This window comes from Corvus moneduloides, chromosome 6, assembly GCF_009650955.1.
Source record: "Corvus moneduloides isolate bCorMon1 chromosome 6, bCorMon1.pri, whole genome shotgun sequence".
Classification (NCBI taxonomy): Eukaryota; Metazoa; Chordata; class Aves; order Passeriformes; family Corvidae; genus Corvus; species Corvus moneduloides.
Genome location: NC_045481.1, coordinates 39324128 through 39351400, shown reverse-complemented (window position 1 = coordinate 39351400; position 27273 = coordinate 39324128). Strand labels below are relative to the sequence as shown.

Genomic DNA, 27273 nt, shown 5'->3' with positions numbered 1-27273 from the left:
TTGCATCTTGAAAAACCCAGCATAAGAATGTTGGGTGGGGTGTGAGATTTGCCTGCACATGGCATTTTATGCAGATGTTTGTAAGTGTTTAAAGGATCAGATTTTCAAGTAGTATCATATTGCTTTTAATTTTTGGTGTCTTTGTACCTTCCAAAGACAAGCAATCTCTTAAGTCGCTATTGGTATTATGAGTCTCCCTTGAGTAGGCTTATTTTCTTGGTGGAACAGTGCTGGGGAGAACAGTGACAATACTGTTGTCCTACTCACCAAGGGAATCGGTTAATCTGATCAAGAAATGTTTTTACACTGTACATCTGTCTCACCATAAGTAATGGCTGTAATAAATTTGTGGTGTTTGTAGTTTAAACAACTGCCTGGTCACTTTGAAAATATCTTGGCCTGGTATAAGTAGAAAGTTAAATTCTATACATAATAAAGCATTGCGAGCTCACAACTGTTAACGTGAATGTGATGTTAACTGTAACATTGCTCATATATGGATATGGGAAATATTTGAAGTGTAGAGAGGTGACTGACAGCTTTTAGATACTATCTGTGAAGTAGTCTGCTGTGGCTTACTATTGATCCCATAAATCACCTGGAGTATATCTATCATCATCAGCTTTGTGATTGGCAGCTCTCTACAGTAAATGTTCAAGTCGTGCAAGCAACACAGGAATTGGGAGGGCTCTCTTCCCAGCAGCTTTAAATTTGAATGTGCACATGTTATTGTCTTCATTTAGAATGCTTGGAAGAGCTTGGATGTCTGGTTGAATCGTATGGCATGAATGTCTGCCAGCCAACTCCAGGGAAAGCCTTAAAAGAAATGGCAACTCACATTGGTGACCGGGACAACGCTGTGCGCAACGCTGCGCTGAACACCATTGTGACCGTCTACAACGTCCATGGCGACCAAGTGTTCAAGCTGATTGGAAATGTCAGTATAACTGCCAATGAGTTTATGGGGGATTTGCAGTTAGGGTGCTGTGCTTGCTTTGGTTTATGGCACTGTTTGGGAGCTTTTTGTTTTGGGTTTGGTGGTTTGTTTTTTTTTCCAAGTCCTTCCTTACACTTTTGTAGGGGATTAGCACTGTTTGGCTTGTGATTGGTCATAGTACCTCTTGCTGTTGGTGTCAAGAGCATTTTGTAGTTTTGAAAATAACTTACTACATCATAGATCCTCTGATGGTTATTTGGTTAATCCCAGATTGTGGAATATATGAAATCACAGAATGGTTTGGGAAGGGACCTTAAAAATCATTTGGGTCCAACCCCTCTGCCATGGGCAGGGACACTTTTAACACTTCCAGGGACTGTTTCATTGCCTCAGCCACCCTCACTGTTAAGGATTTCTAATACAATCTCAGTTTATCTTCTTTCATTTTGAAGTAATTACCACTTGTCTATCACTGCATGCTCCTGTTATAAGTCCCTCTCCAGCTTCCTTGTAGGCCTCTTTTAGGTTCTGGAAGACTGTGATGAGGTCTCCCAAGAGAGAGACCTTCTCTTCAGCATGCTCCCAACCCCAACTCTCAGCCTGCCTTCATAAGAGAGGTGTATATAACCTGTGTGTGCATGAATGAAAAACAAAACTGGGAAAAAATGAGTCAAACACTGACCTTCATGGGAATTAAATTGTTTATAAAGAGTAACTTGCTTTATAGTCAACTGTACAAGTAACACATCTGATTTAGAGTATTGGGATAACTTATTTGGCCAAAAAAGGCTAGTTGTTGGGGCTCCATTAAGTCCTCAGCTTTTTTTTAATGTCCAACTTACCCTACTGCTTTGCAATTGAGGTCTGGGAAGTTTGGCTTATTTGCTTTATCTTACTGCATTTCATTGCTTAAGTGTAAGTACCATGTTGCTTTCTATTGCTGCTGTTTTGCTCTCTGAAAATCATACTTAGCCATTATCATCTAAATGCAGTAAAAGTTAAAGGTGGCAAAACTCAGTTTCCAGTGTCCAGCAATGGAAAGCTAGTTTACTGTGTTTATAATTATTGTGCATATCAGATTAAGTACAGTGAATTACAATCTTAATCAAGAGCAGTTAGATCATTTTTACAATTCTGTTCTCTGCATTAGGTCTTGTTAATGTTTCTAGTAGCACTAAAACTGATTGGAATGTGATAGATATTTTTATGCCTTTGTTGTGTTGTGTCATATGCCATGGGGCATACAAGCTATTGGATGGGTATTTTATGGAATATGACAAGCAGGAGAAGCAAGGCTGCCCCCCCCCTTTTTTTTTTTTTTTTTTTTTTTTTTCCCTTTTTTTTTTTTCTTTTTTTTAACTTCCAGTTTCTTGAAAAGTTGAAATTTAATGTGACTCATTTTCTCTGGTAACTGTTCCCATGAGAGTTAATGTTGCATTTTCATCAACATTTTAGATTTCCATCCTATTTAACTATTTTTCAGAGTGCAATATGCTTTTGCCTCAATATTACATAGTCCATTTGCTTTTGAATTTCCAAGGTAAAGGAAAAAACTCTAGCACCTGAACAATTCAGCCCTATCTAACCATGACTTTCGGAGCTTCAGTATGATCCATCTAAAATGTATGGGTTCTCAGGAAGGTTTCTAAATCATAGGGATGCTGGAGAGTACTTCTCATAAAATTGTAATGCATTTTGTTCAAATGTAGTTATTGGTGGTCTTTGGTCCGGTAGATAAGCAGGTAAATACGAATCTTTTTACTGCCTGAGTTGGAGCATTAACTTGGCTGATCTGGTGTTCATAGTGAATTATGAGTACATTGAACAGGACAACTGTCAGAAGGACTCTGGCTTCTGTGGCAGGGTCCAGAATGTTAAAGCACTGCCTGGTCTGCTAATAGGGAATGTAGAAAGGTGGGTGGGGGGTTTTCTTGTTTGGGGTTTTTGCAGCAACACATGCAACAATTGCAAACACAGGGTAGTACTATAGTTTGAATTCAGGATGAACTGTTTCTTGACATTGTGGGCTAGAAATAGGTGTATTCTGTATTGCAGCTTGTCAACATGGGTTAATTAGTTCTTGAAGTAGCACCTGACAGTCCAGAGTCTCCTGGTTAGTTTGCTGCAAGGAGGTAGCGTTAACAGTTCCTACTTTCGTGTTAGAGAACTTCAGTCTGCACTAATAAGTGGTATGAATCCTGTAGGTGACTGAGATTTCTAAAACACTTAACTCAATGTTGAGTGAAAGCATCGTGTGTTGCAGCTTTCAGAGAAAGACATGAGCATGCTTGAGGAAAGAATAAAGCGGTCAGCCAAGAGACCCTCTGCTGCTCCAGTGAGACAGGCAGAGGAGAAACCTCAGCGTACTCAGAACATCAGCACCAACGCCAGCATGATGCGGAAGGGACAGGCTGAAGACATGTCCTCCAAACTCAAGTATGTAACGTTATATTATGGTCTCTATCCTGCATAGTGTATGTACTAATACATCTGACAATGCCATTTTAGTTCTTGTATCATCATCTTTGCATGTTGTGAAAAATGGCCAAATAATACAAATCTAAATGTCTGAAATTTTTTTGTCTTGTCTGTCTTTAAATCTTTCTAAATGGTCTTGTGCCTTTTTTCACTGCTTCTCCATGGACAGAATTATGTATCGCACTTATAGGATGTAAGTACTGCCCACTAACTCCTTGGTAGCAAGGCTCTTGTATATTTCAACTTCTACCCTAGTCATCCCTTCCTGAGGGTGACGGGTTTGCCATGGCTAGTTCTAGGTTATTTACAGGTCTCTTGACTTAAAGAAAAGAAAGAAACCAGAAATACGGGTTTCTGCCAAGGTGACTGTAGATTAAGCAGCAGACAGACATGGCACTTCCACATTAAGCAACCGTTCAAAATATTGGGAGAACTTTCAATGTGTTGCATTAAACTTAGTATTTGTTGGACCCTGTTCTAGTTACGTTAGACAAAGCACAGAAATGGATAAGGATGTGTGATTTACAGAGCCTGGGGCAACAGTACCCAAAACAAAAAGCTCAGAAACTATTTGTTGCACCTGCTCATTTTGGAATGCAAGTCTGTGCTGATAATTATGTATTAGAATATTTCCTTGGAAAATCTGATACGCAGCACAGGTCACGTGGGGTGCTGGGAGTCTTAGATTCAGAGGAGCTCGTGAGGTTGCTGTGTACATAAGCATCCTGTCCATCATTTAAAAAACCAAAGGTGAAAAAAAGCCACTCAAATTTTGAAGTTACATTCTTTTAATAGTACTGTGAGCTGTACTAGTTACCTCAAACCATGCATACCTAGCACAGGTGCAGGGTGTCTTGTAGTGGTTTACAACAGAAACTAGGAGAGCAACTAAGTAGCAGCCGCTCTTCTGGCCTACAGAAGTTTGTTTTACTAAAGACTAGGGGAAAGGCAGAGGAACTTAAGGGGCTTGAATATAATCCAAACTGCAAAACCTGTGCTATTATGAGAGCTTTAGGGCTACCAGTGGATGCTAGTGCTAATATTCTTGCCTCTTGTGTATGTATAATAATCACCTCTCTCGTGGTTTCTATAGCCAAAATCGCAACATGGGCAGCCACTCTGAGACAACACATACGGTTCCACGGGAATTTCAGCTGGATCTTGATGAAATTGAAAATGACAATGGAACTGTCAGATGTGAGATGCCAGCACTTGTACAGCACAAACTAGATGACATCTTTGAGCCAGTCTTGATTCCTGAGCCCAAGTGAGTTTAACTTTAGTTTTAACTCCTAAGTGAAATCAGCAGGGCTGCCTAAAAAATATTTTGAGGTGAATTGATAGTGCTAATTTCTACATTCAGACTTGTTTCCATAAGAGGGTGGTGTCAGCTAATTTGAAGAGATGGCAAAACAAAGGTCTGTTGTACTCTTCTGAAATCTGGAGAGCAGTTATTTTTAATGAAAAACATGAGTTCTACTTAGGCGTTTTTATAATCAGAGGATCTTGAGTTTGTAAATGCATCATCAGTGTCTTTACAAATAGTGCAATAGACATGATAAAAAGAATGATTCCTTACTTGAGAATCCTCAGTGAAGAAGGAAATCCTTTTCCCATGTCTCTAAATCATCATTGAAATATAGCAGTTAAGTGTATATTGAAGTAGTTCTCCAGAAAGTAATGAATCCTGTTTTCAACCATTTAGAATCCGTGCTGTGTCTCCACACTTCGATGACATGCACAGTAACACAGCTTCTACTATCAACTTTGTCATTTCCCAAGTAGCCAGTGGTGATATAAATACAAGCATCCAGGCTCTGACACAGGTAAGTGAATTAAGGTAGCAACTAATAACAGAGTACCAAACTTTGCCTGCGAGGGTGATGAGTTGCACTGTGGTGGAGCACATGTCAGGTGACATGGGCTCTGCTCAGAGTCTCCCTGATGACAAAACTAAGTGCACAGGGGCCATCTGACTCGCTTTAGCAGTAGAAATTCCACTTGGAAGGTGTAGAATAAACTTAATACTTTTTTCATTAGTGCTTCTGTGTTATATTTTTGGTTTTGTCAAATTATTTGTGCTAAGAGTTTGTAAAAGTCAGTTAGTCAGCAAGACTTACCTTTTAAATGTAAACTGTTTTATAGATCCTTAGCAAAAGGATTGTCTTGCCTCATAGTTTTTGCATGATTTTAGGGTGGCTTTAACTACTTAGGTTTTTTTGTCCAGAAGATTTCATAAAGCTGTTAATTCCAGAAGCTGTAATGCAGCTGTTGATGTTTTCATTTGTGTACAGGATAGGATTGCAGTTCTCTAAAATATCATTAACTGGTTATGTTTGGATTAGCAATACAAATCTCTAGCTACTGATTTTGGGTGAAAGCTTAGAATACAACTGCCTTGGCAAATGGATTGTTCAGGGCAAGACCCTTCCTATAGAAAAGTATTTAGATTATTGTTATTTTGCACTGTTTGCATTATGTTGACTTTACTAGAGCATTTTGTTCTTAAATCTTAGATTGACGAGGTACTCAAACAGGAGGACAAAGCAGAAGCTATGTCTGGCCACATCGACCAGTTCCTAATAGCCACATTTATGCAGCTTCGGTTAATCTACAATACACACATGGCAGATGAGAAGCTGGACAAAGATGAGATAGTCAGACTTTACAGCTGTATTATTGGGAGCATGATCACGGTAAGGCTTTGATGTAAAAGATAAGGTGAAGAGCAAATAACTTCTGTGCAGAAGTTGTGGGAGAATGGAATGTCTGTTCTGTACCTAGGTTAGCTTACTACTGAGTCCTTCTTATGAAGGTTTGTTGCCAACTGTCTGCTCATCAATGCACCTTTTGAGAGCAGGTGGGGAACGAGAAACTGGGGAAGGGAAGAAGGTCTCTGCTTCTGCAAAATACAGCTACTAAGACTTCTATTAAGCTCTGTTTTTAGTAGTCTTTACTGTTTGAGTGCTGAGTTGGTGGCCTGAGTATTTTCAGAAGTCACTAAGTAGAAATAACTTCCTTCATAGTTGTTTTGACTGTTTTTACTGTTGTGGGAAATGGAGATGTCATGGTTTGACAACATAGTCTAGAGAAATCCCTATGCTAAAGGATCATGTGCAGGGAAAACTAACACTTTCTTCCATCTGTAGCTGTTTCAGATAGAGAGTCTGGCTCGAGAGGCTTCCACTGGTGTGCTTAAAGACCTAATGCATGGTCTTATTACATTAATGTTGGATTCTCGGGTTGAAGATCTTGAGGAGGGTGAGCAGGTCATCCGATCAGTCAACCTCTTGGTAGTGAAAGTTCTAGAGAAGTCTGACCAGACCAACATCTTGAGGTATATAATGAAAACTGCACAGTTACTGCTTTCTTTACCTGTTCTTGTGTGTTCCTTGAATGGCCGAGTTTGGTAATCATTCTGTAAGCAAAGACTGGTGTCTGTAGAATCACTCTGCTAGCTAATAAAGAATTATCACTGATTGTGATCAGAATTTGACTGCACAGCTGGAGGCAGGCTGAACAAACCAGCTTAGTATGATTCTTTGTGCTTTGGAGTTCAGCAGACTGTCTTTTAAATTCTTGTAACATGCTAGAAAGAAAGAAGGAAAGAGCTGTTGCACAACTGCTGGGCTAATCCCAGTCTCTGGTGTGGTATTCTGTGGTGAGTTGGCATCTTTTTTTCTTGTGTATAGCACTTTTTCTGTGTAACCTTTATAAATTTATTCTTTCTAGTGCTCTGCTTGTTTTGCTCCAAGACAGTCTTCTAGCAACAGCCAGTTCTCCCAAGTTTTCAGAACTTGTCATGAAGGTGAGCCTGTAGTAGAGATTTTGAACTTGTGGTTTATCTGAATCATCTTACCTGAAAGAACAGATATAGTTTAAAAAAATTAGTGTCCATAACTTGAAATATTTCTTATAACTTCTATCATTCTGATCCTATTAGATCTCACATAGAGGAACTTCTTGTATGCTAGGCAGGAGCTTAACGCCTGCTAATAGTTTACAGAAACTTGTGTACACTAATACAAACTCCATACAGAGGTGTACAGTCACCTGCTGGGCTTGTTTGCTTGGGCACCACGCTGTACTATGGATTCAAACAGTCCCAGGCTGGAGCTGACTTGTATCCTGTCATCTGTGTTGATAGGCAGAGTAAACAGGCAAATGCATGCATTTAAAGCACGAGCACGATCTTTTCTTACCATATGACAAACACCCTATTGTGACTGGCATGATTTAAAGACAGCTCAGGCATTCTTAATGAGGTTAAACCTAAAGAACTTGTGTTGTGTGTAGGTGTACATAGCATATATATATTATCTGCTGAAATTTCTTCACACAAAGCATTCAGTCTTCTGTTATAGGTAGAGAAGTCAGCACCTTGCTTATGCATCAGCTCTAAAGAAAGATCTGGATACTGTACAGCCAGTTACAAAGAGAAAGTATGTACCAGTGCAAATATAGCTTGAGCAGCAGACAGTGCATGCCTGTATGATGTGCCAGCAGAGTGAAGTGGCTCAGTGATAGTGTTGTGTAACCTCTCCTTATATAATCAAATGCTTCTTTCTTGAGTTGTCTTGCTTTAAGTCAGCCTCTCGTTCCAGTGTCTGTGGAGAATGGTGCGTCTTCTTCCGGAAACCATTAATAGCATCAATCTGGATCGGATTCTGCTGGATATCCACATTTTCATGAAGGTCTTTCCCAAAGAGAAGCTGAAGCAATGTAAGAGTGAGTTCCCTATAAGGACACTGAAGACTCTGCTTCACACCCTGTGCAAGTTGAAAGGGCCCAAGGTCAGAGCAGTCACTAGTCATGTGTTTTTAAATTGGATGTTCATGCAGTCTCTAGAGTCTTTCCTTTGTTATTTTCTTTTTTTTTTTTTCATTAATTCCCCTTTTTTCTTATTTTAGATCTTAGATCATTTAACAATGATAGACAACAAAAATGAGTCTGAGCTAGAAGCTCACCTTTGTAGAGTAATGAAACACTCCATGGATCAGACTGGAAAAGCCGATAAGGATACAGAAAAAGGAGCTTCTCGCATAGTAAGTAAAGAAAATGTGTTGGCAGGGAAAGTGAGTGTAAAGCAATTTATTTAAGAAAGAAACTTAATTTTGTGTTTGTGGAATATCAAGTAGAAATTCCCTTTTCAACATGTAACTAATGCTGGAAATACTCTTCTAAAGTGAAATTTTCATTTACAGCTGTTTTGGGAATTTGTTGTGTGTGTTTACCTGAGTATTCTGTGCACAGTCCCAGGATGAAGTGCTCTCCAGGACATTGAGATGTGCAGCATAAGTTTTATGCTGCATGGTACTGCATCTGATCTACTAAAAGTTAGCCATACCTAGAACAGGTTTTAAACACTAACTTCTCAGAAGGAGTCCTACAGCTTCATGATGTCCTTGCTCTCATTCTGTGTATATAGTGGCTATGTAGAACCCTGATCACTTCAAAGTTTTCTTCATCTCGGAAACTCTGTATCCAGCTAGCAGGTCAGAGGGTGTCATGGGTTTTTCTGATTTCTGTTTGGTTTTATTCACTTTGTTTTTAAAGTCTCCTTTTGTTTATTTATTAGGAGGAAAAGGCTTCAAAAGCCAAAGTCAATGATATTTTGGCAGAAATATTTAAGAAGATTGGCTCAAAGGAGAACACCAAGGAGGTGAGTGCCCCCTTCCTGCAAGGAAGAGCGTGATACACTAGAATGGTGTATGCAGCAATTGTAGTAATACATAGCAACTCTTCCCTCCCAGGGTCTGGCAGAGCTGTATGAATACAAAAAGAAATATTCTGATGCAGATATTGAGCCCTTCCTGAAAAATTCCTCACAGTTCTTCCAGAGCTATGTGGAAAGAGGCCTCCGACTGATAGAAACGGAACGGGAAGGGAAAGGACGCATTGCTACTTCTACAGGTACATGTTGCAGCAAAACTGTTTGGTTTATGAGAAGCAGAGCTGGAACAGTTACATGTCTCCTGGTAGAAACTAATATTTGCAGACGTTTATGGATTTCTGAAGCAATCCATGTATTTTCTTGGTGCTTGTGTTGCTTCATGAGGCACCATTTTTAGGGAGTATGCATTCTTTGTTTACAAAAACTGAAGTTATAACCACACTAAATGTAGAAAACATCTGAAAGACTTGGTAAACAACTGGTTTTAATCCATATCCTGTAGCGTGGGTTGAACATTAGCCTGTGTTTCGTGTCTGGTATTGTAAATTGGTTCTGCAAAGTATAAAGCTGGTTTAAAACAGTAGCAGCTGTCAGCTTCTTTTACTTTTTTACTAAAAACGTGTAGGAGGCTTTTTAATAGTATTATTTTCTGTGGAATTGGAAAGCTTATTTTGAATAGCATGAACTGTTTCTGCAGAAATCCACTTCCAATAAATTACTTTTTAATTGGATGAATTACTGTAAAACTGCTTGTTAGTGAGTCTTTTCATTGCAGATAAATACAAAGGAGTATTTAATGAAATATAAGGGAAGGAACGTGACAAATTATTAGCTGGCAGTAAAAGCTGATACACAGTTTAGCAAAACTACCTCTAACTTTTATTTCTTACACATTTCACTGTGTCCTGTGAAACTTTAGCCTTTTTTCTACTACTGTTCCTTCTTCTATCCCTGTATTGTAGATTACTTTAGGAAGATGATACGAGATTATTTCAGAACCTCCTAAATGTGTCCAACTGTGTAGGACAGAAAATTCTACCTTTCATCCTAAAAGTCTGTACAACTGAGAAATATTAGTTCAGCAGTTTTCAAAACCGAATTTATGTGCTACAGTTGTCTTTTCTTTCGTTGCTAACTGTAAGTCTGATACAATAGAACATGCTGTTGAATATTGCAACAGTGCTTTATTTAGAGTAAGGTATAAATACTTAATTCTCTTTTTATCTATTTTAAACACCCTTGTAGTAAATTAGTGAGAACAAATTCTTGTCCATGCTGAGTCTTAGAATTTGCAATTCTTTTAATAATGGAAAAATTTTTTTCATAATGTAAATTCTTTTTCTAGTCTCTTGGTAGGGAAGCTTTAAAAACTTTATGTGCATTCCAGAAATCACTCTTTGAGACTAAATTGGAATAAAAAGCTTCAAGTTGCGCAAATGAGAAATGAAGAGGGGTTAGAATCAGTGGTAAGCCCCAAAGTACAGCTAAACTAGAAGAAGACAGATGACTCCCAAGTATTTCCCACCTTGCCAATTGCTCAGTTCTCCTGTTGGACATGGTCCCTGCTGATGCACATAAGCATCTTCCTCTCCATACACTGCTCTCCTCGGCACTTCTAGAGCTGCTCTGCAGCCACTCCTTAAATTTCTCCATTTCTTTTCTTGATTTTCAATTGTCACTTTTGCAAGGAAATGAAAGGGTGGATATGTCCCTACTAGCAAATGCAAATAACCAGAAAATAATAGGTTTGTTAATTCTTCATCCAGTGCATCTTATTTCAAGGAACTGACCAAGAGGCTTACACTTTTCTGATGTTCTAAATTTTAACTTTCCTCCTTACTTCCCCTCATCCTCCAGGAATTTCTCCTCAGATGGAAGGAACATGTGTTCCTGTGTCTACCCACACAGTATCTTCATCTATAGGAAACACAAATGGGGAGGAAGTGGGGCCTTCAGTTTACTTGGAAAGATTAAAAATCCTCAGGCAGCGTTGTGGCCTTGACAATGCAAAGGTATTGTACTTGACAACACTTGTAAATCTCCTGGGGAGGCACTTGATTTGCACTCGGCTTTTTTTTTTTTTTTTTTTTTTTTTTTTTTTTTTTTTTGAATCTGCCTTCTGGCATTTGAATTCTAATCAGAATTTATGATCTTTCATTTACAGTGCATGTCCTAGCTTCTCACTGCATGTCACTATGCCTCGTATAAATGGCTTTAAACTCATTACGTGGCTAAGTTGGTTTATATTTCAATCCACTCTGTCTGCATCACTGGTGTTATGTGCAGGTTGTCTCTACAGGTCTGTAGCTAATTATCTTCCCTTGCCAGGCAGTTGAGTCTCAGAAAGGTTCAAACAACTACTGTTCTCTAAAAGATAGCATATATTGACCTCAGAGATGAATGATGAGAAATTCTAGGTCCTTCTGCTCTGAAACAACCATGAGAGCTGAATTAAGACTTTGAAGTATGATGTATTTTGGGTGTATGGCTACTGAGGCAAAGAAATGCTGAATGAGCTTAATATTGGAAACTTGTGGACCAAAATTTCTTACAGTCCAATGATCTGTGTGTTAGGAATCTAGTGCCAATTCCTGAAATTTTAATTTGGCCATGTGAGAAGTGATGTTCACTCTGGGGATAGTCATCCAGATGCATCACTGTTTTAAACTTTGACCCAAATTATCAGTATCATCTTAGAGCTCTGAGGAGGGGAAATGTTTCCTAGATGATCAATAACAAGGTAAGTAACTCAGATGGAAATGTCAACTGATAAAAGAACAGTGAATTGACACTGTCAGCCTTTGACAGGTTCGGTCTTGCCAGTCAGTTCAAGTTTCCTCTTCTCATTCTTCCAAAAAATTAATTGTCTGCTGATGTTACACATAGGCAGGGATTTTCCTGTTCAATTTTTCAATCCTGTTCAAAGTTTCTGTTCCTAAATCAGGAGTTTAGGCTGTTCAAGACTCTGGCAGTCTATCTCAGTAAAACTCTGGTCTGCAGGGAATTTTTTTGATCTTGAAAGACTAGTTTCTTTGTGTCCCTATTGACATAAAATTAAACATTAACTACTCAGATAATAAGAATTGAGTATTGTAATTAGCTTTGCATGGCTCTGACTTTGACAGCAACTGACTTTATTGCTCCAGATCCACTTGTGTTGTAGTGCTCCTTCCCTTTCCTCTGTTTTTATTGCTTCCTGTAGAGATGAAAAGCCATTGATTATGATTTGTACTACTTATATGGCCTTTACCACTATGTCTTAACACTTCACTTTCCTCCCTCGTAGCAGGAAGACAGACCCCCTCTGACGTCTCTGCTCTCTAAACCAACACTCCCTACAGTTGCATCCTCTACAGATATGCTTCACAGTAAGCTCTCCCAGCTGCGTGAGTCCCGGGAGCAGTACCAACATCTGGACCTGGACTCCAATCAGACTCATTCCTCTGGCATTGGAACTACCCTGGCTTCACCCTCTTCTGCAGCAGCCAACATTGATGACTTGAAAAAAAGATTGGAGAGAATAAAAAGCAGTCGCAAATAGAGATGCAAAGAGACGGTATTGCTGTTGCTTGGGGCTGTCTCCAGCTTTAGTTTACTAAACTAGAAGTCTTCATAGTTAAATGGCCTCGTTTAGGCCTGATGTATACAAACTGGTTTATGTATAATACAGTGGATTTTGGGGGGTTGAGTCATTGTGGCACAAGTATTTGTACATAATCTGCTTCTCAATGAGCGTCTCTTTGACAATAGAAGGCTGTCGGTGTATTAGTTTTAGTGTACAGACCTGTAAACAACCATCCTCTTGCTCAGACTAGTTTCTCATGACTTGGGGTTTTTATTTGTAAAGTTGTCTTTAAAATCTTTTCCTAGTTCTTAACTCTTAGAAGACCGTTAGTGATTTCACTTTTAATTTTGTGAATTCTTCTCCATGTAATCCTTGAACTGTTGATTCTGTATGGACACATGGCATGAAGTAACTAATTTAAGTGTCTTTTGTAAATAAAGTTTGCATTAACTATACCAGCCTCTATAGGAACAGCAGCGACTGCTGGTTGAATGTTAGTGACTGGGCATCTAGAAAGTGAACTAAGCTATTCCTGACATGAACCTTGGGGTTTGGATACACTATAAGGAAGATGAGTGGAAATATACTGTCTGTGGGTGCAGTCCTGAGACTTTGCACTCGTACTTGTATGAGTAGTAGTACATTTTTCATATAGTTGCTTTTTTTGTTTTGGAATATGTTTCTGTAACTTGAGATTATTTAGTTTGCTGAAATGCTTATTTTGAATTATCTAGTCCTTGTGATGCCTTTACCCAGATTGTGTGGTCCCATCTGAGGGAGCTTTCTTTGAGGGAGCCTGCTGCTGTTGATATGGAATAGACTAGCAGTGGTGTACAGTCAGTGGACTCATTTATCCTGAACTCATCTGATTAAGGAATGTTCCTCATGCAGGTAAACCTCACTCACTACATTATTTTTGCTCTTAAACATCAGATGTCAGTGATCTCTACCATTTTGTATCTAAGACACCTAAGTAGAGCTAGTCTGCAGAAGTTGTAGCCACTTCTTTTTTTTTTTAATGAGTGATTAGCCTTTTTCAGAAGCTCCAAATAATGAAGATTGACAGACACACTGTGTATCCTTTCTAGCCCTTTCATTTCTAGGGAGGTGATGTATTTTCACCTTACTACCATTTCCCTGTGAGAACTGGTTGTGAAGCATAAATTGTACATCTGTTCCATAGCTAGAACAGAGTTATTGAAGAGTTGGACAGGCAGACTTAAAATAACACACCTATATGCTAGATTTTAATCTGTTCCTTGTAACTACTGCTTTTGTTGTTTGCTATGTGGACCAGCAGTCTCTGCGTAAGGCCCATTACTGAAACTGTCTTGCCTGATTACAGTAAAAATGTGGCTTTAAATTAGTACTTGTACAACAGATCTATGCCAGAGCTTCTGCAAATGTCTGAAATCTTCCTTTCACAGGACCCCTAGGCTGGGGTTGCAGTTGACATAATGTTGCTTGGTGCTTATGGTGAGTTTGCACACTGTGATAGCAGGTGATCACAAGCGTTCTCCATCCTGTGTTAACTGATATGACGCCATTCATTGCTCCACTGCCTCGATTTAGTAGTCACAGTCTCCTCTCATAACCTGAAATGGGCATGCAGTTGTGGAACAGAGCTCTGTTACAAGTCAGGGTTTGGCCCTTACTGGTAAGTGCTGTGGTTTTGTGCACTTAAACTGGGGCAGTTTGTGAATAGTTTGTGTTGGCTGACACTAGAGTTACTGCCACTACCTCTCAATTACTAGCTGCTCTCTGAAACTTAGTGACATTTAAATTAACCCATATTCAGCAGACATTCTGAAGAACTATTTGTTAATTAGCTCAGGATGTTAAAACAGCAATGCCTGCAAACCTGCATAAACTATTTTAAATTTGAAGCAGAATCGAAAGTGAAATACAGGAATAATTGAGTAGCAGAAGATAGAGTTGTTTTTATGAATGAGTTTTTGCCCTGTGTCTTTGTAGTGTTTGGTTGGACTCAATATCCTGGGAGTTCTGAACTAAAACTTGTGCACATAAATTAATAAAGCCTAACCTTTAGCCCAGACAATATTTAAATAACATTAAACTGAATTTTAAAAATGATTCCTCTGTATTGTTTGTAACAAGTCAATATGAACAGTGACTTTCTCCAGAAACTGTATGGTCCTGGTTCCCCTCTTGTCACAGATTATTTGACAGTAGTGAAGGGGTGAGGCTTAAATTTTAAACATGAGAAGGGCTAAACATTTTCAGTGTTCAGTGCCTGTGGTTATCAATGACTTTAAACAGCCGTGAAACGTGAGCTCTTGAGGTTTTGTTCTTCAGATTTCGGAGAGGTTGGTTTTTGTGCTTTATTTGGGTGATCAAATTGAGCTGCTTCAAGTTGGTTCCCAAATGAGCCATCTAAAAGGACAGACAGACACTAATTGATCAATAACTCTTTTTTAGAACAACTAATTTCACTGTTGCCTGTTTCTGTGACTTTATGGCACTCTGAGTTTAGAAATATGGTGCCATAGGAAGCAGGGAGTATTTTCAAATCTCATGATTGTCTTAGCAGGAAATTGGGCTAAACAGATTGGTGGTCAAGAATTTGTGTTTACTGCTGTACTCCTGGGTCCTCAGTGGTCCAAAATTGCTGCTAAAGAGGAGTTTATGAAAAATTGAAGCTTGTTTTTGGAGAGATCCCTTAACAGCCTTTATAACACAAGCAAACATGGAAGCATCCTGCACTATACCTTGGAGGCTTTGACAATGACTGCCTGAATTGCTTCCTTCTGAATCTTGCTATGCAGGTGGAAAATACACAATGAGGACCCAGCACCACCTGCTGTGTAGGAACTTACTGGAAGTGCTGCTTAATGTATTCAAGCTGCTATTCCTTTGTAGGATGAATTGCACACAGTGGTGCTGGTATTTATTGCCTGCTGTTGTAGCTGAGAACAATGTTTATCTGATCAAAACAGCTTCTAGTTGCTTTACTTTTGACGTTGGTGTTTTGTGTAATGCCACAGGTACTGTAGGGTTGTTATCTCTGGTACATACGTGGGTCAAAAAGTAGAAGGGAGGAAAGGGACAGTGCATGAGGACACAATCTTGCTTGCTATGGCTGACAAGGCCATTACATGAGGTCCAAAATGTGTTGATCATAGCTGATGGAAGGGAGGGGAACTTGTTTGAAGCACAACAGGTAATCAGCAGTACAGCTAGTGCTGTGGTACTCCTGGTACTCTGGTACTCCTGTCATGATTTAGATCCAACTGCAATTCAACTCGGCATGAATAAAGGAAGAAGATGGGTTTCAGAGCCTTTATTTTCAAGGGATAAGACTTTCCTTTGTCAAGTTGTAAGGATATAACTTGTTTTACTTCAGGATCTTCTATCCTTGTGTTTTTAAGTGGAGCATCGTAGCAAAACTGAGAGCAAGCAAGGTCAGTGCTTCATCTATCGCCCATGCTTTTCGATGGCTTTTCGCATCCACTTTTTCAGGCGGAATACATGGGTATAAAATCCGTATTTGCCATCTCGGTCACAGCCTTCTCCCCATGAAACTATTCCCACTTGATACCAGCGGTTGTCATCTGGGTTCTAAAGTGAAGAAAAAATGGGATTGGCACAAGGAGCAAGAGACTGATAATGATTCTCTGATTCTACGACTGGAAAAGACATCCAAGGTCAACTCCGACCTTTGACCAAACACCACCATGTTAACTAAACCACAGCACTGAGTGCACTCTTTCAGTGAAGAAATTCCTCTGATGTCCAGCCTGAACCTCCCTTGGCACAGCTTGAGGCCATTTTCTCTTGTCCTTTGCTTGTCAGGAAGAAGAGGCTGACTGCCACCTAGCTACAACCTCCTTTCAGTAGGTCTCCCCTGAGCTTCCTTTTCTCCAGGCTAAACAAGCCTAGCTTGCTCAGCCATGCCTCATAAGACATGTGCTCTGGATTGTTTAGCAGCTTGGTTGCCCTCTCAGATCTAAACCTTGGATGTGCCCCAGCCTGTTTAATGATGGATGCTACTTTGGGATTCGGACTGGCATCTCCAACAGTTTGTTGGAGTAATTTTGTCTCTACTCTTAAATCTCTAGTTAAGAATTGGCCATCACTGATATGTCCTGCAGGTGATCTCCCAATATGCTGAGAGCTCAGTATAGAAATGGGGCTGGATGACTGCAGGATTTGTCTCCATTGCTCACCTTGGGCATGAGCTGGGTTTGCTTCAGCCACTCAGCTGTGGCTCCAGTCTGCTACTGTTTTTTAGACTATGAAGTTCAGCATAGAACAAACCTATCTCTGTATGTCTTATAAGCTTGAACTTGTTGAACATACCTTCATTACAAAAGGTCCCCCACTGTCCCCTTCGCAGGCATCTCCTCTCTTTAAGTCGTCAGGACTGTAACCTACAGGCAAGAAAAATGGACATTTGTTGGCCATGGTTTCTTTAAAGTTTTGGGATAAATGGCATAAATGTTTTGGGACCCATGAGATTGTTTGCTGCTTCTGTCAACTCTTGGACTTTGGTTTTTCACATATGTAAAAATTCTAACTCTGCATCTGTCTTTGCAACTTTCTTGAATCCACCCTCTGTGCTCTCATTCCTGTTCTTTCATCAGAATTGTTGTTAGTGTCAAGTGCACTGACACTGTACAACAGCTGTAGCTTGAGCTACTGTGCTTTTCTTGTCTTGGAAACTTATTTGTCATATTCTCTGTTCCCTGTTCTTCTGTTTATTATAGAGATACACTGTTGTCCCCACTTTCACCTTCCTGTCACTCTTAAGTTCTGCTTTTCATCTCCCCAGCTGTCTTCCTAAGTCTCACTATGAAGAAAAGGATTTCACTCATTCCTGATGAACTAGATAGTATCTCTGCATTTTCCCATCATCTGTGTCTGTTTTTTCTGTATGTCTGCATCTGAGCTATTTCAAAGGATGTTATTTAGAAAAAGAATCCACAAGAACTCTGTATTTTCAGCACACTCATGTAATTGGCTTCCATCCTAACTCAAGCAATTGCATGTGTTTAGATGCAAGCAGCACAAATTTAGTCAAAAATCACTGGAGGCTTGCCTGTAGGACCTGATAAAGTCTGCACAAATGAAGAATACAGCAGGAATTATTAAACTAGTACATAAATCCATAGTCTCTTGGTAGCTTGAATTCTGTGTCCACTTCCCTTCTTACTCAAAAAGGGTATGATGCTAGAAGAGAAGGGTATGATGTAGGAAGGTAGGAGCCTTCAGAATTTGTGGGCATAAGTATGAATGGGCTCCAAAAGATTGAGACAAGCTATAGACAGGATAATAGGTGTGCAGCCTTCAATTTAGGAAGTCACTGAACTGTTCTGTATACTGGTGAAAAGATAATTTTATTTGTGCTTAGTTCTCCCACAGCTGCTGCTGCCACCTAGTACCATTAGACTAGTGCCTGACACAGGTTCGTGTTGCAAACTTTATTCCTAGCTTCAAGTTCTCCAGCCTTCGTGTTTTCTGAGAGCTGAGAAAGTTCTTGTCATAGGGAAGTTATTCTTTGTGGAGGGCATTTGCAAATTTATCAGAAAGTAACCTTTGCACAAGTCATACCAGGAGCTCAGAGCCCTTGACTTCTGTGGCTCCAGTGCTACTTACCTGCACAAAACATGTTGTCAGTGACTTTAACTCTGGTGGATGCCTTGCAGGTGCTTTGGTCTACAATGGGCAGATTGACCTGTTGCAGAACTTTGGGCAGGTTGCTGGGGTTAGTGGCCCATGTTTCTTTCAAGTTTCCCCAACCAGTTACCCTCCCTTTGTAACCTGCCAGCATCAGCCTATGGAAGGAAGCACAGGTATAATTAAATGTAACAGCTTTCTCCCACCTGGCATTCTTGCTGCAAATAGCCTTGAGAAGTCACCTCTCTCTCTCTCTTTTCTCCTCACCTCTGCACGACCTCTTTGGTAGGCAGGCAGACAGGATGGATGTAGTCACTGAAGCTGATGGGTCTCTTTAAATGCATGAGTGCAATGTCTCGGTCCATGTTCTCTCTCCAGTTGTACTTGGGATGGATGATGATTTTATCCAAAAGAGCAATCTTCTCTTTATTCTTTTCATATCTGAAATAGTTATGAAGGAGAGAACTCACTGTACAGTAGCAGCTGAGAGTTGGAGTTCATGATACTCTCAGCTTTGTACCCTCCGAGACAATGCTGTCTTTACATAGGAGCACCCTTTTAGATTTCTCAGGCTTCCTTGCTCCTTTTCACTTTAACCTTTAGGATCAGCAAGAGCAGCAAATGACAGCCCCATTAGATCCTGTTATTGAGAGGCATGAAACGTTAGCTATAATACTTCCTTGGATACTGAATGACAGCCCAACTTCAAAGTATCTCACTACTGCAAGAGGAAGCCTGGTTCCTTCTCACTTATCCAGACTCTTACTTTGCTCTTACGTGCTTGCCAATCCGCACCAATATGTCATTTGTAGTTAAGTTCTTGTCCCAGGGTGGATAAAAAAGACAATGAGCAGCAGTCAGGATCCAGCTGTCACTGATGAGGCTGGCACCACACAGCAGCTCTTGAGGAGACTTTTTGTAGAGCATCACCTGCCTGAGAGATGAGGAGGAAGGAAGCCTTAGCAGGACTTAAGATGTGGCTGGCTGAATGGGTCCTGTTGTCAAGCAGAAGGTGCAGAATTGGCAGTGAGAAGGAAACAGCACTGCACTATGCTGACAAAACTGCATAAGTAGCTCTGTAGCAAAAGTCTTCCCCGAACATGTATATCCTACGTAGTAGGCCATTTACCCCATTTCTTTCACCTGGAGAGGTTTCTCCTCCTTTCTGTTCCAGCAAAGCTGGAAAGAGGAAGACATGAAGATGAAACACACCAACATACTTGCTTTCTCCAGTGGTTGCATACTTGATTCAAGAGGTGAGTTTCTTTACAGCTATTTTAGTACTGCTCCGTCAACCACTTGGAGCAGCTTTGATTAGAATCCGTAATATATGCTTGAGATAGGAAAGCCCTTTTATTTCTACCTGCTTGAGCTGAAGAGAAGGAAGACACGGTTCCCAAAGACTGTGCAAAGCCAGTACTTACCAGGGGGCGCTGCCAACTTCTGCGTCATCTCCACCAACAACTCTGCCTCCCATGTAGGACTCCAACAGCTCCTTCTCACTTTGGTCTGTTACCTTTTTCTTCTCAAATAAAGGACGAATGCCACAATCTGAAAAAACAGGCAATCTGGCTTTGCTACCCTACCAGATTCACAGTGCAGAACTATTGTCTGCAGTCAATATGCAAAGCTGGAAGATCTTAGGAAGGAAGTGCTTACTAGCTCCATGATTGGAACTGGATATTGACTTCTGAGAGTTCAAGGAATTTAAGTATCTTCCCCTGCTTTTAACAGCATTTGGCTAGCTGAGGTTTCTGAGGAACAGGCAGAAGCTACAGCCCTTCTACAAACATGCTGTATCCAGAGTTTTTGCTCACCTGCTTCACCTGAACCAAAAGTTTTGTCATCAAAGAAGGTTTTGAATTCCTGAGGAATGGTAGAACGTCCTGATATTCCCTCGAACTCATGGTTCTCATCCTCTAGCAAGCTGTCTGAGAGAGATAGAAAGACAAACATGGTAAAAGGCTTAACTGCAGTTACCATAATTATCAGCAATGTAAATATCCTCTTTCCCCACACAGTGGGTCTGATGAAGGAATGATATTTTAAAACACCAGTGCTCTTTTTAATGTGCCTAGTCCACCACTGTGAGTTTTCAGGGAGAACACCTGAGAGAGGTAACAGTGCTATGCACCTAAGGCAGGTTAGTACATGTGCTATATGGACAAACAGGACTCCCAGGTGCATGGTGCATTAATGGTGGCATTAAATCTATGAGACATCCTTGTCTATGCCTCCCAGGCCAAGCACTTCATTCTAGTCCTGCTGTTATTTGCCACTGCCTCAAATGTGTGCCTACCCAAACCTATGCAGACTTCTCACCGCAGTAGTGCAGATCACAGTAGTCAAAGTAGGGTGGTTCATCTGTGACACACCAGACACCCTCGTCATCTCTGTCTGGATTCCGACAGTAATTCTCCTGCAGCTCCACGTCTGGGTCAATGTGTTTTCCATGGAGCACCTCTTTGGCTTTCTCAGAGTTCCACGGCAGACACTTGGCTCCAGACACAGTGACTGAGAGGGTCCCCGTGTAAAGCATGCCTTTCTCTGGTTCACAAGGCTCCACTGGTACAGGTGGTGTGGCCCGTGGAGTAAATGGAACTGTTGTTCTGTCTTCACCTGGAAAGACAGAGAGCTGTGATTTAAGCCATAGCTGTGCACTCAGAAGTGCTGTTAGCAAATAGCACAGAGCCCCTTTACTGAAGCCTGGAGTTCCATGGGGCCTCCCATTATGTTTGGGAGCTCCCATTGTGTTCCCATGCATGTGGTGGCCCTCTAAAATATTGCAGTGTCAGAGGTGGTCCAGCAGTATTGTGAAGTGAGGCTGGCACTATTCATCACACTTCTCTTTGTCACTAGGATATGAGGAACAATACTGTGTTCCCTTCTGGGGCATCTTTGAGAACCAGCTCGAGGGATGGGTAGGTGCCTCAGGTATCATAATGCTGCTGTATTAGGTCCTCCAACACCTTATTCTCAAATGCTTAACTAGGCCATATTTGGGGGAGCCTTTTATTGTGATATGCTACTAAAACAGCAAATTTAACTTTTGCCAATGTTTCTAAATCTAATAATAAGTGAAAAATTTCCTTGCAAGACTTTTCATGCTTTTTTGTGTGAGTGTCCTAATGACTGCAAGTTTTAAGCAGCATTTCCTGAGGGAGTGAGTACCCAATAATCTATTCTTGCTTGGCCTCAAGGTGCCTTCTCCGTGTGCACGGGGGGGGGTCCCCATGTGAAGAGACATCCCATTTGACTATTCTCTCTGGTGCACAACAGCCACTGGGCAAGTAGCATTCACCTTAATCAGTGAGGCTGCTTCTGTTTTTTGACCCATGTCAACATGATTCTGAAAGAACTGTGCACAAAACCAAGGCTTTTCTAATCCTGCTATATCCATGCACGTGTAACTGTAAGCTACTGTAGGCCAGAAATTAAATGGTGAACAGAGATAGTACAGATGCCTGATGGCCTCAAAGCAGAGCAGTATTTCTTCTCAGTTTGTTAGATTCTGCAGACCTGAGCAATGGTAATGGCTTTTAAAATTTCAGAATACCCCATGTCAAAATGGTTGCTGACCTCTAACTTTCACTTGTAAGAGTTGTTGCTTCTAGTCTCTGTTTTTGGAAGAGAAACTTCTGCTGTGAGAAGTTTCTCTCCTTTACCAGTTCTTCTGAGACAGAGGCCAAGCCCCAGGGGAGATAGCTCTGTACTGGGGAGAAATGGGAATGTGTAATGGGAGATGGTCCTCCATGTCCAGTGCAATGATGAGAGAAGGGCATCTTCTCTTTTCTTGAGATTGTGAGTATTAAACTGCATACCTTCACAGGAGAGAATGTTAAGGCAGGCAATCACACACAAACTGTAGTTACTTTGTCCTAAAGGTAGGAATTCAGACCAAAAAACATTATGACTCATGGCTGTCACAAACTAGAGACAACTGAGCCAGGATTTTGGGGTGACTGACTAGAGAATATTGTAGTACATTCCAGGGGACTGCTGACACTGGTTTTAATTTAGACCTAGATTAACATAATCTAGAGAAAACAGCTCATTGTGTATGGGCGACTCTGACTTTTCCTCCTCAGCTCCTTTACCCTTTAAGATGCAGTTTCTCTACTCCTACTGACCTCTGTTCATGTAAGCGTTCCCCCTCCTTAACCCTCTCCTTGACTGCTTTACTGTGAGTCTCAGTGCAGTGTTTTGCTGTGAGTGCAGGGGTCTCTGGAGTGCTGTGGCATACCACACACAGGGATGGGACACTCCTCCCGTTCCACCGTTGGGTCTCGGGTATAGCACCACGGGCCTTCTGAGTTGTCTGGGTTCCTGCAGTAGTTCTCAATGAGGTTGGGATAAATGGTGGCATTAAATCTATGAGAGACAAAGCTGGTTAGGCTAGGAAGGAAGGACACCCTGGAGAACTCTTAAGGGGTATGCAGAAGATGAACTTACTTAGGAATATGTGGATATTTGCTTGTCCACACCTGACATTCAATCCCAGACTTGGTGTGGCTAATTGTTCCCCGATAGTTCTGGCCCAGCCCAAGAGCGCAGTTACCTGTCAAAATCCCAACAGTGTAAGCCAGAGTCAGTGGAACTGGATGTTGCATTTTTCAAGGTCAGAAGTACCATCTCCCATATCCCTTTAACTTTTGCTGCGTGCATGAGCCTGCATGAGCAGAGACATCCTCTTCCTGTGAGAAGAGCACACAGCCTAAGCTTTCTCTCTCTCATCAGAGGGAGCCATCCCTGAGGCTCTGTGCTTTGCTTTGGCTCAGAGCCTTTCTGAGAGGCTGCTCACACCTGACTGAGTCACAAGAATAAGGATATTTACCCCATGCTATTTCAGTGCACAAGCCAGATTGTTTGTTGCAATGGTTAGTGGGGAAATAAAGAGGAAGAAATAATTTCAAATTCCTCCCCTGATATTTTTCTCTATAATTGGATGGCTTCTCCAACATCAGTTTAATTTTTTTCTGTACAATCTCTGCAGGAACCAAGTTCCTGTCACTCACTGTATCTAGGAGATTGAAGTCAGCATGAAGTTCATACCTTCTAGACAAGCATCCAGAACTGTCCTAGATATTCTCAGGCCCTGACATACTAGCAAAATAAGAAGAAAGAGGCACATTATATGAAAGCAATCCAAATAAGCATCATCATTTCAACCAGTTTATCATCTAGAGACAAAACAGAAGTGCTTAGCCCTAGAAAGTGAGCTCTTAAAAGAGGGAGCCATCTCTCCAGGATGAGACAGTGCATCCTAAGGGATAACAGTACCTGCAGGCCTCAAAACAACTTACCTTGGTATTTTGACCAAAATGTGTCCTGTAAAAAAGAAAAAATAAAGAAAAATATATATTTAGGGACACAGAATATCAAACCTTTCTTGGCTACTGCAATTCAAACCAGTAAGAGAACATGCCATCAAAACAAAAGGAAAGACTAACCTAGCTCTGTTTATACCAATTGCTGTGGAATAAATAAAGCAAATAAAGCAAAAAACCCGATACAAAGCCACATTCCCATGCATCAGACTCAGGAATCAAGACAGTACTGTTGTTTCTAAAGAGACCAAAGATGTTTACAACCTTCATCAACCTTCAGAGGCAGCAGAGCATTCTATGGTGCAGTGGGCTACAGTGCAGAAGTCCAAGCAGCTGAATCTGGAATTTCTAAGGCCACAGATCACATGTAGGTATTGCTCAGCTCTTTGGGTATACATCTCTGCCATGCAGCCTGGGGCTGATTGCTTTTGTAGTACTCCACAGAGGTAGTGTCTTGCTGGCTTAGGCTCCTAACTGTTTATCTGTTGTATTTTGGGTGTGAAATTCAGCAGGGACATTGTTCCTTGGGGCTAGGAACAAATCCCAAAAGGATGCAGCACAAATTCAGCAGCATGAGTGAGTCTGGAAACCAGAAAAAGGGACAGAGTGTGCAAAAGCTTCAGCTCAAAGGAGTCTGAGGCATCTGCACTCAGTGTTTGGCTGCTACGCCAGTGCATCTGTGAGTGTCTGGGACAGCAGCTCACATGTGTGAGGCAGCATGCTGAGCTAGTGGAAGATGCTATTCAGGACCAATGAGACCTTGTCACTTCATGTGTAGAGAGGGAGAGAAAAGAACCTGAGCTTTCAGCTGTATTCCCTGGAGTGTCTCAAGGAGGGAAGCTCCCTAAGAAAGCCTGAGCTCCCCTTGGGGCACACACACATCAGCTTCATCTTTGGTTCACAGAACTGAGTATTAGAACCCTGGCCCCTGGCTGCGTGTGCAACCTGCTGCTGTCTCCCTGCAGAGGATGGCTGAGGGAATGTTTCCCGGTACGTACCGTCTGATCAGTGGATTCAAGGGCTTCGAAAGCCTCCTCATAACTGCATATCTCCTCCAGGCACTCTCGCTCCAGGTTTCCCTTAAGCATCTCTTCTAGAAATCCCTTGTTGGCACGTCGTGGGCGCTTGAGCAGGGACAATGCCTGCCCCTTTTCCAGGAAAACTATCGGATCAGAACACTGCCAGTCAAAGGGCTACTCACAGCCAGAGGGCACCTTCGTCTCCCCTTTCAGTTTCCAAAAACTACATGGCAGCTGATGTGGTGATCCCACAGCCCAGCCTCCCCCAGTGCACCATATAGAGAGGAGAAGCCCTGTCAGGTCTACACTTGCTTATCAGAGCAGGCTCTCTGGAATTCATCCTGTCACAGCTCCCATCACTTAGCTAACAGAAGTGACAAGAACACTGCTTCCTCAGCAAAGCTGCTCTGCTCATTTGCAGTTAGAGGCTTGTTTGCTTTGAGCCTGCTGCTCTCCCTATCCCCAGCCACTGTATTTTTGTCTTGCTGGCCTCAGACCACTGTGATAAGCACAGCTTGGTTCCATTTCATGTTCAGAGCCCCTGATTTGAGATCTGGAGACAGGTCTTCCCTCACACAGTAGTGGGTCCAAGAGGACTAACCTCGTGTTAAGGAAAGACAGTTAGAGGATCTAATAAAAGAAGCAGTGAGCATGAAGGTGGCATATTTTGTTTGACCTAAAGTTTCAATAAGGAACGCCTGGGGAGGCAATGGAGAATTAAAGCCACCTAGGTCAGCAGAGGAACTCTATCCCCAAAAGCCCCACGGCTGTGTTACACTCGATCCTGGACTCAGCCACAATCCCCTTCCCTGCCATTTCCCAGGTGACCCGTAAAATCCACTGAGTTGTTGTCACCAGCTGACAGATTCTGCTTCATCCTCCTCTATTCACTCCATTCTCAGCACCCTTTTGCTCTCAACTTCAAGCTTTTAGCCTGTCCTCCTGACTTGAGGAAGAAAACTTGCCACATGCATTACCTCTGGAAAGAACTAACTCCATCTTTCTTCCTCCTGTCGTCTGCTGGTACTTCTGCCCTTGAGTCTTACCTCTGTCATGGCTCAAGGTGAGGTGCAGAAGGCTGGAGAAGAGCAGGCCCCTCAGTAGGCTGGTTTTGGTGTGCGCCATGCTGTACAGCCCTGGCTGCAGGGGAATTGCAAAGGAAGCAGAATAAGCGGAGTCACAGCCCTGCTGGGTTAATATTGAACCAGAATGAAGAAACAGGACTCCAGGTCGTGGTGTGTCAGGGACAGTGGGACTCTTATCCCTCCTCTCTTGGCATCTCTCCCTCCCTTCAGAGCATCTTTGTTTCCTTACTTAACTTCCTATTTCGTATCTGGGAAGATGGCATGAGTAGCAAGAGGACAATTTTGTCCCAAGGCACAGGGAGAACTCAGGCTGGAGAGAGGTACCTCTGCCAGCTCACAGCCATCCCAGCCAGAGAGCTTGCTTCTTTTCCCTGGCTTTGCTCCCGTGCAGCCCCTGGCACCATCACTGCCTCCCCACCATGCTGGGTCAGGTCCCTGCCACTGACTCTTCTCAGATGTACTCCAGCAGCCTCGAACACAGGAAGACTTTGAGATCTCCTTGGCCATTCCCAGTCCTTCTTCTTTTAGCTACAAGCTCCCCTGATTCTCCCTAGTGCTCAGTTGTCTTTCCTTCCTGCAGTTATGAGCAAGCTCAGCCTCAGCTATTTTGGCACCACAACACACAGTTTAAGTGTTCCCCCTTCTCCCTTGCCCATAACAAGGAGCAGAAACTGTGCCTTTGACAGTCCATTGGGAATTTAAATTTTCCTCCCAGTTAGGTCAGCATGCCATTGACAGTACATTCTTCCCAATGCCTTACAATTCCCAGCTGAGTGGAGGAGGATGAAGCAGCATGAAGGCTGGGCTCCCCCTTTTCTTCCCCACATAGTGCAACGTACTAAAGTCCATCCAAAAGGAAACAGAAACTGATGAGCAGGGAGCTAGCACACACAAAACCAGCCAGGAAAACAAGGGCTTCCAGAAACAGGGAAACAGGAATTCTCTGGATGTCATGATATCAGCTATTAAGTCAAGAACTGGACTACCAGAGCTGGGAAAGTTCTAATGATTGCTACAGCAAGTGGACCATTGGCAAGAGCGGAAAAACAGCAAAAAGCAGGGCGGCATGGGGGTAGTCTCAGGAATTGCCACAAAAGTTCTTTCTGCCAGCAGGGAGCATATTTAGTGCTGTGCCTCTGTGCAGCAGATACATCTGTAATGTTTATCTCCATAGAAGGAGTGCAAATATTAGCATTAGGTTGGCTGAGGAATGACTCTGGCCACTGGTACAAAGAGCAGTTGCAGAGGCTTCCTTCCTCACCTAAGAGTGTCTCCCGTTCTCATCCACACACGTCTCTACCCCCCGCTCTGGATTTTGGAGAAACACCTTTAGGAATGGCTGGGATTCCCGGGGTGGAGATGACCTGGGTGGAGAGTGTGGGCATGGGATTAGACACAACCCTAGAAACACCCATGTTACTTAGCCGGGGAAGCAGCATTTAGGCAGAGAGCACAGGCAGGGACAGGAAAGAGCAGTAACAAGAGTGGTGAGGTCAAAACTGCTGCTGTGTCCCACACAGCCACCTCTGCTCCTCACTGGAGGAGGAGGCA

At 41.9% G+C, this 27273-nt stretch overlaps 2 protein-coding genes and 1 non-coding gene across 9 annotated transcripts in view; 2 read left to right on the top strand and 1 right to left on the bottom strand.

The window, feature by feature from the left end:
* CKAP5 (cytoskeleton associated protein 5) overlaps nt 1-14748 on the top strand; it is a 53916-nt gene extending 39168 nt beyond the window's left edge. For 6 of the 7 annotated variants that reach the window (XM_032112286.1, XM_032112281.1, XM_032112283.1 and 3 more), the window contains 14 exons: nt 744-937; nt 3201-3373; nt 3585-3608; nt 4509-4682; nt 5121-5241; nt 5932-6111; nt 6565-6752; nt 7148-7223; nt 8020-8208; nt 8326-8460; nt 8994-9077; nt 9169-9328; nt 10947-11101; nt 12376-14748. In XM_032112286.1, coding sequence (XP_031968177.1) covers nt 744-937; nt 3201-3373; nt 3585-3608; nt 4509-4682; nt 5121-5241; nt 5932-6111; nt 6565-6752; nt 7148-7223; nt 8020-8208; nt 8326-8460; nt 8994-9077; nt 9169-9328; nt 10947-11101; nt 12376-12630 — 2108 coding nt within the window. In that variant the 3' untranslated portion in view covers nt 12631-14748. The remainder of the gene's footprint in view (nt 1-743; nt 938-3200; nt 3374-3584; nt 3609-4508; nt 4683-5120; nt 5242-5931; nt 6112-6564; nt 6753-7147; nt 7224-8019; nt 8209-8325; nt 8461-8993; nt 9078-9168; nt 9329-10946; nt 11102-12375) is intronic. The other variant, XM_032112288.1, reaches the window with a different exon arrangement.
* LOC116446231 lies at nt 5289-5397 on the top strand. The gene has a single exon (XR_004241097.1). It is a non-coding gene; the product is annotated as a small nucleolar RNA SNORD67 (small nucleolar RNA).
* A 1192-nt stretch (nt 14749-15940) lies between the features above and the next one.
* On the bottom strand, nt 15941-25807 carry F2 (coagulation factor II, thrombin). Its single transcript, XM_032112293.1, has 14 exons — nt 25684-25807; nt 24617-24780; nt 23595-23619; nt 23344-23394; nt 22744-22849; nt 22535-22662; nt 20614-20910; nt 20109-20222; nt 19716-19842; nt 19058-19225; nt 18559-18732; nt 18271-18449; nt 16975-17045; nt 15941-16233 (listed from the first exon to the last, which is right to left on the bottom strand). The coding sequence occupies exons 1-14, from the start codon at nt 25760-25762 to the stop codon at nt 16090-16092; spliced, it is 1827 nt and encodes a 608-aa protein (XP_031968184.1). The 5' UTR covers nt 25763-25807; the 3' UTR covers nt 15941-16089.
* Between the last annotated feature and the right edge of the window lie 1466 nt (nt 25808-27273).

Coding starts and splice junctions, on each gene's coding strand:
- F2 (XM_032112293.1), bottom strand. CDS start 25,762: ATGGCGCACACCAAAACCAGCCTACTGAGGGGCCTGCTCTTCTCCAGC. Junction 23,395..23,594: donor ATTTTGGTCAAAATACCAAG/GTAAGTTGTTTT, acceptor TTATTTTGCTAG/TATGTCAGGGCCTGAGAATA. Junction 18,450..18,558: donor ACCAAAGAGGTCGTGCAGAG/GTGAGGAGAAAA, acceptor TTCCTTCCATAG/GCTGATGCTGGCAGGTTACA.